Source organism: Herpailurus yagouaroundi, unplaced genomic scaffold, assembly GCF_014898765.1.
Source record: "Herpailurus yagouaroundi ecotype Mexico unplaced genomic scaffold, PumYag 77, whole genome shotgun sequence".
Lineage (NCBI taxonomy): Eukaryota > Metazoa > Chordata > Mammalia > Carnivora > Felidae > Herpailurus > Herpailurus yagouaroundi.
This window is the reverse complement of record NW_024412388.1, coordinates 94715222-94733191: the sequence shown is the minus strand read 5'-3', so window position 1 is coordinate 94733191 and position 17970 is coordinate 94715222. Positions and strand designations below refer to the sequence as shown.

At 52.7% G+C, this 17970-nt stretch overlaps 1 protein-coding gene across 2 annotated transcripts in view; it reads right to left on the bottom strand.

Moving 5' to 3' along the window:
• The window catches only part of SLC6A17 (solute carrier family 6 member 17), a 51945-nt gene that overhangs the window by 29649 nt on the left and 4326 nt on the right, over nt 1-17970 (bottom strand). Inside the window, exons 2-3 of one of the 2 annotated variants that reach the window (XM_040471255.1) lie at nt 4629-5001; nt 176-333 (exon numbers count right to left, since the gene is read on the bottom strand). In XM_040471255.1, the coding sequence (XP_040327189.1) occupies nt 176-333; nt 4629-4914 (444 nt within the window). In that variant the 5' untranslated portion in view covers nt 4915-5001. Of the gene's footprint in view, nt 1-175; nt 334-4628; nt 5002-17970 lie in introns of those variants that run through there. The other variant, XM_040471256.1, reaches the window with a different exon arrangement.

Below are 17970 nucleotides of genomic sequence, written 5' to 3'. Positions count from 1 at the left end.
CTCGGGCAGTAATTTAGGCACTGTGTGGCCCTGAGACACCGGCTGGAAACAATTCTCACGCTGAGGGTCTCCCTCCTGCCCTCGCCCTGGCCCAAGACTCCGGTCTACAAGCCCCGTACCCCAGAGCGGCCCCTCTGCCTGCCGGTTAAGTGCCCAGTGTCTGCCTCCGACTCACTATGCAGCTGGAGAAGCCGATGCCCCCCAAGCGGGGGCACACGTAGTGCCACACACCAATGCTGCCACGGCGGATCCTCTGGCCCACAGCCAGCTCCAGGAAGAAGAGTGGGATCCCGATGATGATCAGTAGCACGAGGTAGGGCACCAGGTAGGCACCTGGGGAGGAGAGAGGAGCGTCACGGGGTGTCCGGAGCACGGCACCACGGTAAAGGAGGACGGCCATGTCCTGCAGACCTGCCCACATCTCTGATCACCCCCAAAGTGCCAGCGGTCCTGTGCTCCTCCAGGAATGGTCTGGCTCATACGTGTGGCCCACCACACACTGGCCGCCCAGGCCCTCCTTCTCCCCCTTGACTCCTCTGCCCTGAAATGCTAAGGGGGGATCTAGATGTAGGTCCATGCCTCTCGCTCACAAGGTTGGATTCAGAGATGGACAGACAGACAGACAGATGCCGCACTCTCAGGAATCCACACATCAAATCACAAATAGACACACTCTCCCCTCCCAACATACTCTGTGGACACCTGTTCACACCCCCTCCCGCCCACAGAGAAGCAGCCCCAGATGGAGTGGACCCTGCTCCCTCGTCCCCCAGAGGCACAGCCCCGGAGCACAGCCCTCCCCGCATCTGAAGCAGATGCTGACACAGCAGACCGGGTAGCTCCAGGGAAGCGGAGCTTTTGGAAGCTCTCCAGGGAGAGAGGGTCTGACCAGCATCACCATTAATCTACAGCTAATTGGGAGGAACGAGGGAGAAATTAGCAGTTCAGAAAAGCACGGCCGAGAGGATCATAACAGATAGACAGGATGGATCTTGATAAAGATTCCAGATGAGAAATTAAACTCACTGTCCCTGGCCTCACTGCAGACACAATCTCAATTCCAAGTGACAGGGCAGTTAGCAGGAGAATTAAAATCGTGTCTGGACACAGATGAGCGATCCCTGCTGAGAGACGTGCCAGCAACCCAGTCCTGTTAGCAATGCTGTCACACAGCCCCCGTCACCAGTGCCATCATGGCCACCCAGCAACCCCAGACCAAGCCTTGCCAGCTTGGAGCATCCAGAAGACCCCCAGCCACATGGCTCTGGCCCCCATAACATGACATCCGTATGTGTGCGCTCTGCCAAAGAACCCGGGGGGATCAGGCGTCTCTTGGGCACAAGGCCCAGCGCTCGGCAACAGTCGGCTGTTGACTGTAGGCTTACCATGCGCTTGGCATGTGGGGGGTGCGGGGGGTGGGTACTTGGGTGAAAGAAGGCACAGCCGCTATCCCAGGAGAGCTCACAGTCTGGAAGGCAAGACCCTCAGGTTCACACGAGCAATGTCAGCACGTGTACACACACATACACACGGACCAGTCACACAGAGCCAACCGAGCACACGCATGCTGAGGGAGGGGTCAGACAGAACTCATCAGGAAAGTCCTCCAGGGGAGGTAACCCACCAAACCTTACACAACAGCATCTGATTCATTAAACATCCACACGCATACAGTCACACGTTCACGTAAATTCCACGTGTCGCTAACAAGCAGCCTGAAAAGAGGGTGGGCCCGAAGGACTCGCGGTTCTGTCTCCTGGTCCGGGGTTTCGGGGAAATGAGAGAGGAGAGAATTGACATGCAGAAAAGCACAGGGACACAGCCTCCCTAGTTTCGTATTTCACCCACATACCCTTGGGTGGCGCAAGATGCGCAGAAAGATGGGTTTCGGGGTAGCAGAAGAGTAGGCTGGCATCCTCTGGGGATGCTTCTCTCCTCTGCCCCAAAGAACCAGGGAAAGCCTCCACATCCGTGCTGTCCAAAGAGCGGCCCCGCAGCAGAGACCGGTCCCTGGCAACCCGCCACCTGCCCCTCGGGCCGGTCGCCTGCGCCAGGCCCAGGGCACTGACTTGGCTGCAATTCTCCTGACCGTGCCACGGCCTAGCCACGCGCAGCGCTCGGGGGCTGGGGGCTGGGTGAGAATTGCTGGTTAGGCAGAGGTGTTTTTCTTATCAACCTTTGCTGAGATCCTTTGGAAACGCACCCTCTACCACCTTAGAAAATACAACCTGGAGGCACAACTAGATTGATCTCCTTTGACGTTTCAGGGACGTTCCGGAGCTTCAGGTCGTCAGCCTGAACAGCCAGGAGTGTTGTGCACGGTGTTAGAAGTTCCACAGAACATGGCTCTAGGAAGGTAGATTGTGTGATCTCTGAGGCCTCCTGGATCTCTCCAGTCTCTGTCCTGGTCTATATTCTAGGTCTTGCTTCCGGCACACCCTGAGGTTATTTCTGGGCTTTGAAGCACCACCTTGGTCTCAGCCTGTTGAGATGCGTACTAAGTAGGGGCTGAGATCTTGGGGGGGGGGGGGGGGGCCAGACCCCCTAGGCTTGAATCCTGGCTCTGCCACTTACTAGCTGTGTGACTCTGGACCAATTACCTGATCTCTCTACACCACCGTTTTGTCCTCTGCCTAAAAAAGGATAATAACATTAGGTAGAACCACATGAAACTGCTGATCTCTGACCATTTTTGACTTATAAAAATGGTCATTTCACATGCTTCAACTCTACCCCTATGGCACAGGGCTGTTTCAAGGATTCACTGACTTCCTTACCCCTTAGTAAGCACTTGATGAACATTTGCCTCTTTTTCATAGAGATAAACAGGGAAAAAAAAGCAAACTAAGAGGACACAGAATAAAGAAACGGTCAGCATCTAGTCGCGCTAAGCAGAGCTCCAGAGTTCCCACCCAGATTTAAGCAAAGTTGGACTCGATCCTTCACGGCTCGGAACCACAGAGCTTCCACTCTTGGACCGAATAGTTGTCTCTTTCCTGTATGTGAAACATGATAATTTATCCCCTTCCAAAAAATATTTAAGATGACTTATCATAAACCCCGTAGAATACTGGAGTCAAAGGCAGAGATAGAAAGGGACTCTAGGAATCAGAGAGGGGGGAAGGATGGGGGCAGGAATGAGTCATGGGGAGCTCAAAATCCTGAGAGTTATATCAACTCAGTGACCTGAGTCTGGCCATGCGATATAGGCGAAAAGCTCTAATTGGTAGCTATTTATTGCTTTATTAGAGGTGGGGGGAAGACCTTTCAAAGCATGGAGAGCATACAGTGAATAAACGGTGCCATAGTGGCAAGATAAAAGCCTCTGGCCTCAGTTACACCGGCTCAAGGGGGCATGCTCACTTCCCACCCTTCAACAGAAATTGGAAAGAAGGGAAGTCTCCAGCCAGGCTCGGCCTCTGGACGAGAGAGTGTTCTGCAGAGGAGGGAGCATCCCTGAATGGGGCTGCATCTCTGGGAGAGGCTACATGGCCAGAGTCGCACAGAGCAGAGAGAAAAGGAGTCAGGTGAGAATGCCTACAAAGCTGTGGCCACCCATCAGGCTGGAGTGTGGCAGTCCCAGGCCACAGGGACTAGGAGGCACAAGGGCTCTCTGCTGGCTCCAATCACTTTCCCAGGACCAGATGTCCGAGCTTGTAAATGTCCTTGTTTTCAGCCTGCTAGGTTTTTCTGTGTTTATTTTCTGTTAGTTTTACCCTGGTTTCAAAACAAATTACCTTTGAAACATTCCAGCCTGCCTCAGACGGGCCAGAGGATAAGGGCCCGGGGGGCTGCTACCCACCTGGGTGGCTAGAAGTGGTTAGTAGAAGGGGTTTGATTCCAGGGGCAAGATCCTGTAGGCGGATTAAAACTCGGGGGGCAGTGCAAGGCCTCCTCCTCCCTGGGAGGCAGCAGGTATGCTCAGACTCTGGGGGCCAAGCTGTTCTGGTTAGAATCCTTACTTTATCACTAGCTGTGTGACCTTGAGCGAGATACCTAACCTCTCTGTGCCTCAATTTTGCAGTCTCTACCATGAGGATAGTAACTCCTTCCTCACACAGGGAGTAGGGGGATTCGATGGCTGAACTGTATGAAATTGGTGCTTTGGTTGGTCCCAGACACTTAAATATCAGCAGTTTCATGCATTTCGGCCTAATATCCGGTAAGCGTTGAGCAGTGCCTGGCACCTGCTAAGCCTTTAAGTGTCATGGCCAACAGTTGCTCTTTACTATGCGTCAGATAACGGTGTTAAGCATTCCACACATAAGGCTCACCAAATCCTCCCAACTTTGCTGTAAGGCAGGATCTACTATTATTCCCATTTTACAGATGATGACAGAGAGGCACAGAGAGATCAAGCAACTTGTACAGGGCTGCAATGCCGGCTGGCTGCACTGGGGTTTGTGCCCAGGCAGTCCCAGGCCAGAGCCCACGTTCTTATCATCATCATGCCTGACAGCTTCTTGGTAGCTATGAACCATTAGCTATTTCTGGGGAGCCTTCCTCTGGACTCCCGAGCTCCACCCTATGAGGGCTCCAATTCTGCATCAGCAAAGGGGTGTCCCTTTCCACCCCTCAGCCCGGCCCCTTTGCAAGGCCCCCCTGGGGTAGGCAGGGCTGCCTCTTACCGCCTCCATTTTTCTGGCACAGGTAGGGGAACCTCCAGATGTTGCCCAGGCCCACGGAGAAGCCGATCTGGGCCAGGATGTACTGCAGCTTGCTGTTCCAGGCCGGCCGGTCCTCCGCGTCCAGCTCCTCCTCTGCCACCTTCTGCTTGCCGCCGGCCTCACCTGCCACGTTCAGGATGCTCTGCTTGTAGTCCACGGGCTCCTCGAGGGCCAGCAGGTCGGCCACCGACTCCGTGACATGCTCACTGCTGTGCTCACGCTGGGTCACCTTGCTGTTCTTAGGCATTGGTGCCGCCTGGGCCACGCAGCCCCGTTCCCCGGCACTCAGAGAAGGTGGGGCTCAGCTGCTGTCAGCTCCTTCTCATCCAGGGACCTGTGAGACCAGGTGAGCAGGGGAGGATCAGCTGACCACCCCAGAGAGGTGGGGAGCCCGAGCGGACCCAGATCCGCCATCACTCCGGGCACATACTCAGAGGCTGGGCTGTGAGTGGCCTGGAATGTTGCGTTTGTCTTTCTCCCTGTCAGGGGGCACCCACCGAGGGGCTCAAAGTCTGCAGACTCAGTTTTCTCACAGGCCGTGCCTGAGCATGCCTGAAAGGCAAACCTAATGGGGTAGGAGGGGCCAACCCACCCACCAAACCCAAATAAAGGGGCATCCATGATGCCACTGCCCCCTTTCGTAACCGCATATCCTGAAGTGTTCCAGGCTCTTCTGAGGCCCCCACAGCCCTCTCCTCCCAGTGGTGCAGGTTTGTGGCCAAGTCCCAGCCCTCCTGAGCTCTAGCTATGTAGCCGAACCATCTGGTGGGACCCTGGGAAACCAGTGTCTGCCTTCTCTGGGGTCTTTCTGTTCAAAATACAGCGCATGGGCCAGCAGCATCACAGGGAGCTTGTTAGAAATGCAGAGGGCACCCGGGTGGCTCAGCTGATTAAGCGTCCCACTCTGGGTTTCTGCCCGGGTTGTGACCTCATGGTTCGTGGGTTCTAGCCCCGCGCTGGACTCTGTGCCGATGGTGTGGAAACTGCTTGGGATTCTCTCTCTCACCCTCCTTCGCTGCCTCTCTCCCTTGAGCTCTCTCTCTCTCTCTCTCTCAAAAATGAATAAAAGAAAACTTAAAAAAAAAAAAAAGAAAAGAAATGCAGAATGCCAGGCCCACCCCAGACCTACCGAACCATTCTCTGTATGTTTACAGAACCCTTAGTGATTAAAAGGGACATTAATGCTTGCAAAACGAAAACAGAAAACAAACAACAACAAGAAAACAATAAAACATAAACAAAACAAAAAAAAACCAAAAGGTTAGAGCTCTCACCATGGGGACCCTGAACACCAGCCCCACATCTGGACCTTCATTCCCCAGGCAGGAGCGCTGACCAGGTTCTGCTAAGGATTCTGGCACTAAAGCCCTAGAGGTGTTTGCTTAGTGCCAACAAATGCTGGGTCATCGCTCAGCACTGACATTATCTGAGGGCCACTGCAGCCAAGAGCCAGTTCTCCATCCTCCGGTGACAGTTTTACAGCAGATAATGTCTGCACGATGCGAGCGGGGGAGGCAAACCCTCCCCTGCTCCTGCCATTCCCCATCCGTCTCTCAGGCTTTCCCTTAAAGAAATAAAGCACCAAGGAAATGAGCCCTTTGAAGGATATCAACATGCTGCTGTGTTTCAAAGCACCTCCTCGTTAAGGGGAGGTTGGAGGATTTAAAATTAAACACACGTACACCCCGGCCTGCAGTTGCCCTGTGTCTTTCTAGGGATGTAAATTACCCGGCTCGGTAATCACTTTACTAGGGGAAGGAGCCGCCTCTGGAAGTCTGTGCTCCTGGTCTGCACCATCGGAACAGCGCGGGCAATGGCACCGTGCAGCAGAAGCTTGACCCGGACCTCCTGGCTGACTCCAGTAAAGCCCCAAACTTCAAGGGAACCTGGCCAGCCGGATCCTGTTACACGTGTAGTGAAGCTAGGACACCCGACAGATGGGGACTGTCCATGCTGGTCTGTGTGGTTAGCCAGTCCTCCCTGGGCCAGGCCATGGACCACAGCAGCAGGTGACAACTCCCTGAAGGGAAGCCGTGAATCTTTGGTGACTCCCCCTTCCACTCCAGGAACGGTCAAGGTGTTGGGCTTTGCAGTGACCCAGACAGAACCAGCCTACCAAAAAGAGCTCAGAATTCCCTATAAGAAACACAGCTCTCTGTTGGGACTCCACTTCACATTGGGCCAGCCAAACATTCCACTGCGTCCTGGAGGGAGTGTGTGTCTGGGGACCTTTCAGCCCTCCTCCTCCTGCCCACACGACCTAAGGGAATGGTGCCCCTAGGGGTTATGCAATGGGGAGGCTTTTGTTCTTGTTTGGACTGCCAGGATGAGCCCTTTCCCCTTCCCTGGTCAGCAGATCCCTGTCCCCAGGGCACCCAAATGGAGAAAACCTAAGCACAGGCAATGGCAGTTTGAGAGAGAGAGAGAGAGCTAGAGAGGGGCAAAGAGAGAAAGAATCCCAAGCAGCCTCCACACTGCCAGCATGGAGCCCGATGCGGGGCTTGAACTCACAAACTGTGAGATCATGACCTGAGCCAAAATCCAGAGTCAGACACTTAACCCACGGAGCTATCCAAGTGCCCCTTAAACAAGAGTTGTTATTAAAAACTAGAACTGGAGGGCGGGTTGGGGGGGCACCTGGGTGGCTCAGTGGGTTAAGCGTCCAACTCTGGATTTCAGCTCAGGTTATAATCTCATGGTTTAGGAGTCTGAGCCCACATCGGGCTCTCTGCTGTCAGCATGGAGCCTGCTTCAGATCCTCTGTCCCCCCCTGCCCCCCGACTTGCTGTCTCTCTCTCAAAAATAAATACTTAAAAAAATTAAAAAGTAAAAACTAGAACTGGGGAGAAGGGTTGGGGTCCGTCTGGAGACTGCAGTTACCAGGGTGCCAGCTCAGAGCCTGTCTCCAGGTACTCTGCCTGCCGTGGAATTTGACGAGAACAGTCCGCGATGCATTAAGTACGATTTACTGCTCATGTTCCCACAACTGGAGAAAACCAAAGGGGATTCCCGCAAGCATGCGGAATTTATCCTGACGCTGACCAACTGGAGAACATGCTTTCCCAAAAATAGCCTAGAGAGTGGCAGCTCTCATCACCAACAGGAGAAAGTTCTGCAGGAGGGAAGAGCGTCATTCAGACGAGGAGGACTCAAGGACAAAACCGGCACATTCCGGTAAAGCCACAGCAGCATCACAGAAGCCACAGGCACGATGGGAGCTTCTTCCTTCTTCCCAAGATGCGTGCCAGAAGGCCCCCTGTGCCGTCAGGTTTGCAGGACGAAAAGCGCAAATTTACAAGTGGAGGCACTGGCCTGGGCTGCAATCGTGACTAGAACCTTCTGTGCCCAGGAACATGCTCAGGTGACAAAAGTGTCTGACACTTAGAATATTAAAGCTTGAGGGGCCCTAGCAATATTCCCATTCCACGTATGAGGACACGGAGGCCCAGAGAGGAAGCCAATTGCCCAAAGCCACTGGGTCACACTCAGCAGGGAGGTGGGAAACAGGACGAAGACAGTGGTGGTGAGGGCACGGGCTTCGCAATCAGATGGACCTGGGTCTGAGATCTCCCATTTCTTTCACTCGTTCGTTCATTCCCTCACTCACTTGACATCCATTTACCGAGTGCCTTCTCTGTGCCAGGCTCTGTTCTAGGTTTCAGGGATAGAGCAGTGAACAAAATAAGCAAAATGTTTCCCCTCATGGAGTTTATATTTCCTGTGGAAGGGCCAGATACTAAAGAAAGAAACAAACATATAAAAGCCAGTGGTGATACGTGACATAAAGACAAATAACATGCGGTGGGGGAGGGGGTGTTGCAAACTGAAGGGCTGTTATTTTATGGTCCAGAAAGGCATCCCTGAGGAGGGGACATTCAAGCAGAGGCACTCAGGACACAGATGTCGAGTGAGTGAGTGAATGAATAAATGGAAACGCTCAACCCCTGGCCTGCCTGTCTTCAAAGCCCCTGTCCTCCACCACCACAACCGACCGTAAGGACTCTGGCTGGTGCTCTGAGAGAGGTGGGCAGCCACTTCGCTTTAATTATGCAGGCGTCAGGCCTCTGGGGGGGGGGGGTGCAGAGGGTCTACATAATTACAGCTGTCCCCTCCAAGGGAGGGCTGCCCTGGGGACTCAATGAGCAGACACATCCAAAGTGCCCAGCACAGGGCCTGGCACCAGAAAGGACCCTGCTCCTGGGAAGCCTTGCATTGTTTGCTTTTTTGTTTTTTGTTTTTCATTTAAAAATATGTAAAAAAAAAAAAAAAAAAAAAAAAAACCCTCCATTTATGTTTGGTCACATAAATGCCAAAAGCCAGAGTCAGTTTGTGGCAGAAGTGGGGTGGAGATGGAGAGAAGCATTTTCCAACACCACCGCCTCAGAAATGTTGGTTTTTGTTACCAAGAGCTGGCACCACCCTGAGGCTGCTGGGACAGCACCCCACAAAGCCCAGCCCACCCACCTTACCTGGTGTCAAAGAGAAGCAGGTAAAGGCCTGGTCTTGTGTCTAAAGATCAGCAACATTATTACTAATAAAAAAAAAAACATGGCCTCGCAGTACAGTCTAGCAATATTATTAGTCACGCTGTAGCTCATATGTATTATGGTTTGAAATCACTTGCAAACATTTTGTACTCCGTCTCCTGGCACGGGATGGGGTGGTGACACTGCTCAGAAGCCAGGCTGCACGGGTTCGAATCCCAGCTCCCTGCTTACCCGCTGCCTGGCCTCGCGGGTTTCTTAAGGCCACAGAGCTGCATCTCCTCAGCCGTCAAAGGAGGACAGCAGTTCCCACCTCACAACGTTGTGGACAGAACAGGTCGCACAGGTCTCAGAACCACGCAGGAGCCCAGCAAGTGCTCATAAATGTTGCCTCTCCTTGTCATCTCACTGGATTCACAGCCCGCCCGGGAAGTGGGTGAGGCAGCTGCGCCCCAGGGCAGGACAGCACCTGACTCACATCACATGGCTGACAGTCCCAAGTCTCCTCGTGCCTCCGCTGCCTCCGTGGTTTAAAGAGGACACAGCACCAGTGATATGGATCATCCTTTCCCGCAACCCCCAGTTCCCTTGGAGCCCCTGGGCTGGTGAAAGGTGAGCTTGCAGACCAGGGCGTGGGAACCCAGCGTGTACCCAGCCAACAACCCTGACGCATTACCTGGGACGAGCAGCAGGGTCAGAGAAGGATCCAGGAGGGGCGGATTCCTCTCTACCCCTAACTTTACGGGGCTTGGAGCCAGCCGTGATCCAGGTATCAGGAGGCCGGCCAGGTGCTGGTCCCGACCACCCACCAACCAACCATGCAAGCTGGCACCATTGCCCTGACCTCTCTAGGCCTCAGTTTCCCCGTGTGTAAAATGGGTTGGTCTTCATGATCTCCGAGGCCCTACCACCTCTGCCAGTTGAGAGCTCACTGGGGTGTCGTGGGGACGCTGTGACAGCCAGCCAGCCGTACTCCAATTTTGCCCCTGCTCAGGAGCTGGGGTAGGCTGTGAAGCTGGTTCCAGGAGCAGCGCGTCAGATGATGGAGCTCTGAGGCACTGAAGGGCCTCAATTACTCAAAGCACAATGCAGGGGGGGCTGGAGAGTTGAGAGAGCCCTTGGGGCCAGACCTGTCACTTAGCAACAGATGCAGCCTGCAGCTCAGAAGCTCGAGTGAGAAAAGCAGCACCAGGGAGTGAAGCTCCTTAAAATGAAGAAAAAAAAAATTGTGCGACTAGGAGGCAGACAGGTAAAAATATCCCCTGCCGGAGGGCTGACGGCTCCACCACAAGTTTCAAAGCGTGGCACTCGGCCATCACCTCAGGGGTGAGGGGAGGCCGCTCACCCTGTGACTGGGGCCAGGCCCCGCCCCTCCGCTCCAAGCATCCCGAGGTGGGGGCCTTCTGGAACGCGGTGTCCAGTTGGCCCCCTGAGCACCCGCCTCTTGGGGTCACAGTCTCTCTTGTTCGGGAGGGTTGTACCAGTAACCCCGGGGACGAACCCCAGGGAATCACTTCTTTTCCAAGCCAGACCCCCGGGGGGACTGGGTGGTGAGGCCACCATCTTTGGGAAAGCAGGCGGCAGAGATGACGACAGACCCCCCCCACCCCAGGGCCCTGCTTCCCTCAGCCCCACGGGGAGCGCCGTATCTTGCCACTGTTGGGTCTCGCGGCTCTGGGGACAGTACTGCACATTCTTAAATGCAAACCTCTACAACGGAGAGCTGGGAAGAGCCCCCAGGAGCGGGGAGCAGTGGGAGGACACCCAGTGGCCCCAGCCATAAAGCCAGGGTCCAACTAACTCTAGGCTGATCAGAGGTAAGAAGGAAGCAAGGTCGGGGTCTCTCTGTCTCTCACACAACTAGACAGCTTCCTGATCTCCATGTGACAAGCCGTGGTGGCCCAAACAATTCTCCTAATTACCTCGGAGCCTCTGGGCTTCAGCTGAGCCTAAAGCAGGTCGACTGTTATCAGAGATACAAATTGTCCTACAAATTATTTTTAATTGTTTTATTGAAACCTCCCGGCAGTCACCTGGGGCAAACTGCTCCTGACAGGTTTTGGTGCCTGGTTTTTCTTGGCCAGCACCATTTGGACCCCTCCCTCCCTCCCCCTCCATGCCGAGGGCACAGAGCCCCGTCAGTATGTTTGAGCCCGTCCTCTCTCCCACCCCCTGTGCTCTGTCTGGTTCAGCCCTTCTCTCAGTTCGATGCCTGCAGCAGGCTCACTGTCCTCTGGGCCTTCAAAGGCGGCTTCCTGAAATACCACATCACCCCACTCCCACGGGAGAGAGCCCACGGCCCTTGCCAGAGACATTTGCCACTTCTCCACCGGGCCCTTGTGCAGAAAACCCTCCCCGGGGTCTGCCTCCTGAAGCTTCCCTTGAAGGGAACCACACTTACTCCCATTTTACAGATGAAGAACCAAAGGCTCAGAGGGGTTAGCTATACTTTCACTGAATGACCTTGAAGGTGCAGCTCAAGATCCACCTCGCCTCTGTGGCACGTTCTGTGATGCTGTAAGTGAAAAGTAATGCTCCTTTCTTTCCCCTTCTTGGCACGCAACTTGTAATACTCTTCCACGCTTTGACTATTTGGCTTTCTAGTATAACTCCTTGTGCACACCCCCAATTCATCCTCTAAACAGGGAGCTCCCTGAAGGCAGGAACCAAAGCATATCCAGCTTTGCGTCCACCCGCAACTGCCCCCAGCCCAGCCGGTGCCTGGCACACACAGGGCGGAATAGGACGCCTGCAGATGCTCCAGGGCTCCTGCCACCCCACCCTCTAAGAGCAACCTGCTTCCTAGGTTGAAATCCTAACCACTGCCTTCACCTTTGAAACACCAGCAAGGACAAAAAGCTAACACACTTGACTGAGTCACATTTAAACTTACTAGATGCCTGCGTGCCCCAGCCATGGGAGCGGGGGGTGGGGGGGATGTGTGGGGGGGTATGAATGAAATGCAGCCCAGAAGCCCATGTGGAGAGGACCCTGGGACTTGGAATCCAGCTTTCTGTTCTGTAATCATCTGTACAATAGGGAACAGTGCTTACCTACCAACTGCATCTGGTTACCACATGGATAGCAAGAGAAAGAGAAGATTCTTGGGAAGTCAAATAAACAGAACAGGAATTTCTGACTCCATTTCACAGATTTGTTGTAGACCAAATCCTCATGTATTACTATTGTACGTGCTCAGTGAATGCGATATGAAGGAAGTGAATGAGTGCATGAATGACAGGTGCATTCTGAATTCCCCCAATTTTCCAGAACCTGACATAATTTCCCAGCTTCAAAACTTTCCTATTTTCTGGTGCAATATTCCCATCCCCAAAACACACGGTGTCCCAAAGACGCCCCACGTGGCAGTGTAAAGCAAAGGTAAGCTAAGAAGTCTGGCCGTCATTCGCTGACTTTCTGCCTCTTCTAAAGGATCCACTATTTGTGCCTCACTCTCTCCACTTTGTAGACAGGGTCTGCCTTCACCTTAGAGAGGTACACACTGGATGGGCACCGTCTCCGCACCGAGTGTTCCACGAGGCTGGTGGGACCATTGCAAACAGCAGCTCAGGCAGAGGAGCCAGTAGAACCTTCTGTGGCCCGTCTCACCTTCCTGTTACATTTGCCGAGCGTGCTCTCTGCAGTTGGTATTTTGTTTTCTTAGTCAAGGAGGAAGGGAAGCAGGAAAAGGGGCAGATGGTCCAGAGGGGGAGGAACTGGCACTGGAATATGTGGGTGGGGCCAGTGCAAACAAAATCTTTTGGTTCAGTTTTACCATTTCATGGGAGGGGGAAAGGCATGCCTAGTCGCTGTGGAAGCAAGAGCAGTGCCATGACCACCCCACAGATGCATTAACCTTGTGCCAGAACTTAGGTGCTAAGGGAACTTCTGAAGGCGGTGGGGGGGGGGGGGGTGTCATCATTAACAGCAGCAGCAGCAGCAGCAACAACAAACAACAACACAGGGATCCTTCTTGAGGGCTGGCTCTGTAGCAGCCACTGTGTGGCACTCCACATTATCTCCTTAAGCCCTGCCCATAACCGTATGAGTTTGGCACCACACTTACTGCTATCTTACAGATGAAGAAGGAGAGGCTCAGAGGGATTGGTTGCTGATGTCATTGAACCGCTGGCCCTGCGATGCTGGTGCTTTCTTGAACTTACCAGAGAGGCTCAATGGAAGGTTTTCACCCAACCAGGTCACCACTGCCACCTGATCAACAGCCATTTTGAGATGCCACTGACTGTACATTGTGTCCTGAATTGAAGATGTGACGGTGTGCCCAAAAAAAAAAAAAAAAAATGCATCTTGGAACTGGTGAAGCAAAGCGACAGGTCCATGGGCACAAGTCAAAAACTGGAGGCCCTGGGTCCACACCAGCACAGTCTGACTCTGGGATCTGACTCTAAACCACAACACTATCACAGAAAGATGGGTTTTGGAGGCAGGGAGGTCTGGTTTGAGTCCTGCTGCCACTTACTAGCTGTGAGTCTTCAGGAAAGAACACAGAATCTCAGGGTCTTGGCTTCTGGACCTGAAAAGATGGAGAAGTCCCCAAAGGTGAGGGACTCTTGGTCATGAGGACAAGATGAGATGATGCAGGCGGCATACCGTGAGCTGGCACCAGCTGCCCCTTCACGTGAGCACATGGGGAAAGTGGGTGTGGCCAAGCCTAGGGGCACAGCTGCCCACTGTCCTGCGGTGCCCTGGCACCGGAGTGCGACAAGCATGTGGGTGCCCGAGGACGCGGGGGGCTGGAGGGGGTGCTGGTGCTCCAACTGACTTCCCGCTTCCTTTACTTCCTTCAACCAATATTTATTGAACACTATGTGTCAGACCCTGTTCTAGCACAGCAGAGAACAGAGCAAGCAATGCCCCTCCCCTGTGGGATTTATATTCTAGGGTAAAGTGACAAAAATCAGACAGATATGGGGCACCTGAGTGGCTCAGTTGGTTAAGCATCCAACTCCTGGTTTTGGCTCAGGTCATGATCTCATGGTTTCGTGGGTTCGAGCCCTGTGTTGGGCTCTGCGCTGGTGACATGGAGCCTGCTTGAAAGTCAGTCTCTCTCTCTGTCTCTCTCTCTCTGTCTCTTCCCCACTCACACTCTCTCTGTCTCTCCCAGGATAGATAAATAAATTTAAAAACAGACAAATATATAATTACTGCCATATGTATAGACATATATCTCCAGTATATATAAACATATCACATAAATATGTAATATTGAATGTGAGGGGACGGAGTGAGACAGGAGTGCTACAATATGTAGAGGGACTAGGAGGGCACACTCTGATAAAGACCTGATGGAGGGAGAGAATGGGCCATGTGAATATCCTGAGAAAGCATTCAGGGCAGAGTGAACAGGAAGTGCAAAGGCCCTGAGGCAGCCTGCTGGGTGAGTAGGAGGACTAGAAAGAAGGACCTGGGCCTAGGGCATCCTAAACAAGGGAAGAATGGGAAGTGCCTTCAGGAGGATAGCTAGACTCCAGAGTAGGCAGGGCTTGCAGAGCATGGAAAGGATTGGGTTTCCTTTCAAGGCTCATAGGGAGCCGTTTCAAGTTTTCAAGCAGGAGAGTGATGTGACCCAACTGTTTTTAAAAAGATGACTGAAGGACAAGACACAGGGAGGGTAGGTAAGAGGGGATGATGATCTGAGCTGGGGTGGTGGGTGAGGTTTAGGTTTGAGAGAGAGAGGGAAACATAGAGCCCCAGAGTGCTGGAGAACATACCAGGTCCCCGACAGGTAGACAACCTATGGGACTGTCCCAATTTGGAAAAAGACAAAAGTTTTTTAAAATCACGTGTTAAAATGAAATTCCAGGAGCAAGGAGTGAAAACCTCACTACCTTCTTTCCTCATTCATGAGAGGCCCATGGTGGTAACAGATGGGTCCTCACAGTATCTGTCCAAATTCTCTGACCTGGATTTTCTTTTCTGTTTTTTTTTTTTTAACGTTTATTTATTTTTGAGACAGAGAGAGACAGAGCATGAAGGGGGGAGGGGCAGAGAGAGAAGGAGACCCAGAATCGGAAGCAGGCTCCAGGCTCTGAGCCATCAGCCCAGAGCCCAACGCGGGACTCGAACTCACGGACCGCGAGATCGTGACCTGAGCTGAAGTCGGACGCTTAACCGACTGCGCCACCCAGGCGCCCCTTTTTCTGTTTTTTTTTTTTTTAAATTAAAAAACCTTTTTTTATTAAAAAAAATTTTTTTTAGCATTTATTTATTTTTGAGAGACAGACATAGGCAGAGCATGTGCGGGGGAGGGGGAGAGAGAGAGAAAGAGATACAGAATCTGAAGCAGGCTCCAGGCTCTGAGCTATTTGTTAGCACAGAGCCTGATGCGGGGCTTGAACTCACGAACTTCGAGACCACGACCTGAGCTGAAGTCGGACGCTCAACCGACTGAGCCAGCTAGGCACCCCGGACCTGGATTTTCTTAAAGCCACTACTTTGTCTTGCCTCAGAGAGAGAGACAGAGGGAACCAAGGGTGTCCAATTACCTGTGTTACCCACCAGACTGCTGAAGGGCACTTGAAGGAATAGTGATCAGAAACCCTTAATTACAGTCCCAACATGATGTCTCTTTCCTGGGAATGAGAAGGGTTTGTGGCTCTTTCCTCATCAACCCTCAGTGTAGCTTTGTGGAGAGGTGGGCAGAAAAGTGCCCCTACTGGGAACAGGTCACAGGACAGCCGATCGCAGTGAAGGGAGCAAGTATTTTTTGAAAACCTGCTATGCTTACATATGTTATTTATACCCCCAACAACTTGGGATAAAAATGTAATTCTCATTTTACAAAGAAACCCAGGCTGAGGGAAGAAAACTATCAGGTACAAAATTACCCTGCCATGAAGTGAAAGAGTGGAGATTCAAACTGTGGGCCCCTGAGCTCTGTAGCCCATTTTCTTTCTGATATTCTAGTGCTTTCCAATCTTTTGTACATTATGACACATGGAGAAGAGAACACTGATACGGCACACTGGGGTAAGCGGTCCCGGCACCCTAGGCCATTCCAGGCAACTCCAAGGAATAGAGGCATCGTTATTTCTGGGCCCCACGCTACCCATCTGCGGCACTGGTTAGGAAGTTTTCCAATGTACCATGACACGGTGCAAAGTGATATACCCGAATCTCATTCAGCAAGTCAACAGTGAGGTGAGTCCATCTACCACCATTTCTCCCTGAGGTTAGGAGCTTCTTCATTTGGCCAGGTCCTTTCCCAAAGCCAATGTCACAATGCAAGTTGGGGGACTGGTCAAGGAGGTTCCTCCCAGCTGCTCTAGAGGAGTCCCCAAATTACTAGCAGGCAGGGCGTCTCGGTGGTGTGCCAGGACCGTGGACAGCGCCCACCAGGCCATTCAGGAAGCCGGTGCTGGGTTGCACCTGCTCTCCTTCCCTTCCAACCCCCCAGGGAAGAGGAGGTCCGCATCCCCACTGGATACTCACCTGGCAGCACCTGATGGAGCCGCTCCAGCAGGTGACTGTTCACTTCCCTTGAAAGGTAGCTTTATCAAACAGCACTCCTGACCTGGAGTGGGATTTAAAACCACAGGAGCCCAGGAGTCTTATAATTAAAGAGAAAATGCAACCAGCAGGAATTTGGGGGTGTGGACCAATGAATTCTATTTGTAAGTGAAAGAATAGGTGGCAAATTAGTGGTGCACAGAATCCAGTGGAAATTCTCATTAAACCAGTAATTAGAAATGACAGAGTACACGGAGAGGCAACTTGTTATCTTCAAATGAACTGTGAGTAGCCTTGGAAGGCACAAATGCAGCTGATGAGATGACCCCAAGGCCCAGGAGCTGGGGCGTTATTTCCTCTCATTCGTGCCTGCCCCACCCTCACTCCACAAGAGGTCCCAGAGCAAATAGGGCTTTAAGTCTCAACTCCCAAGTTAGACACTCAGGCTGCCCAGGACTCCCCTGACCCAGAATTATGCTCCAACAAAATGTGCCTGGTCATGAACATGAGAACAATAGGGTACAGCAATCCATCTTGCACCTGAGCTGATGTGCTCACCTGTAAATTTTCTGTGCACGGTGAGTATCTATTTCTTCTAACAACTGGATGTATCCATAGTTGAACAGTGTTTTAACTTGAATAATAACTCATGGGGGAGGGTTGGACTTTTCAAAGGACTCTGTCTCCACAAAATGGCTGCCTGTGGAGCCAGGGATTCTGGGAAAACCTTTTGTGTCCTCTGGGGGTGGGGGAACATCAATGCTTACATTCCAGTTATCCACCCTCACTTACAAGAACTTCCCTACCAAGATCAAGGGTCGTTTGGACGTACCATGCAGGCTAGGACAATACGGGCCTGTCCTGCCAGGGATGGTGGTTTCTCAGAGAGGAAATAGATGAAGAAGCAGGAAGAATCTGATGCCAAGTTTCCCAGCACAGCCCCAGACTCCAGTGGCAGAACCCCAAGGGTGAGGAGAGTGGGCTCTCCACAGGACAAGATGAGGAAGCGAGCGGTGTCCTTCTGAGCAGCCCACGCCAGCCAGCGGCTGCCATGCATAACCTTGGAGTGTTCGCAGTTTTGCTCTGGAGTCTGGGGCCTCACCAGAAACTGCTGCCCGTCCCTGGCACACACTCTCCAGCAGAGAAATCTGACACACCAGAGCTCCCACCAGCGACTGACCGTCCTTGATTCTGCAGATGCGGAAATCCTCAGGGCGACATCCACTGTGCTCTGACTCTTTCCTCACTGCTTCCAGCACCAACCCTTGACTTGGACAAACTTTAAGGAATGAGGTCAGGAGTGATAGAGTCGGGGTAGGTAGGGGTGGGGATGGGGCAAGACAAGATAG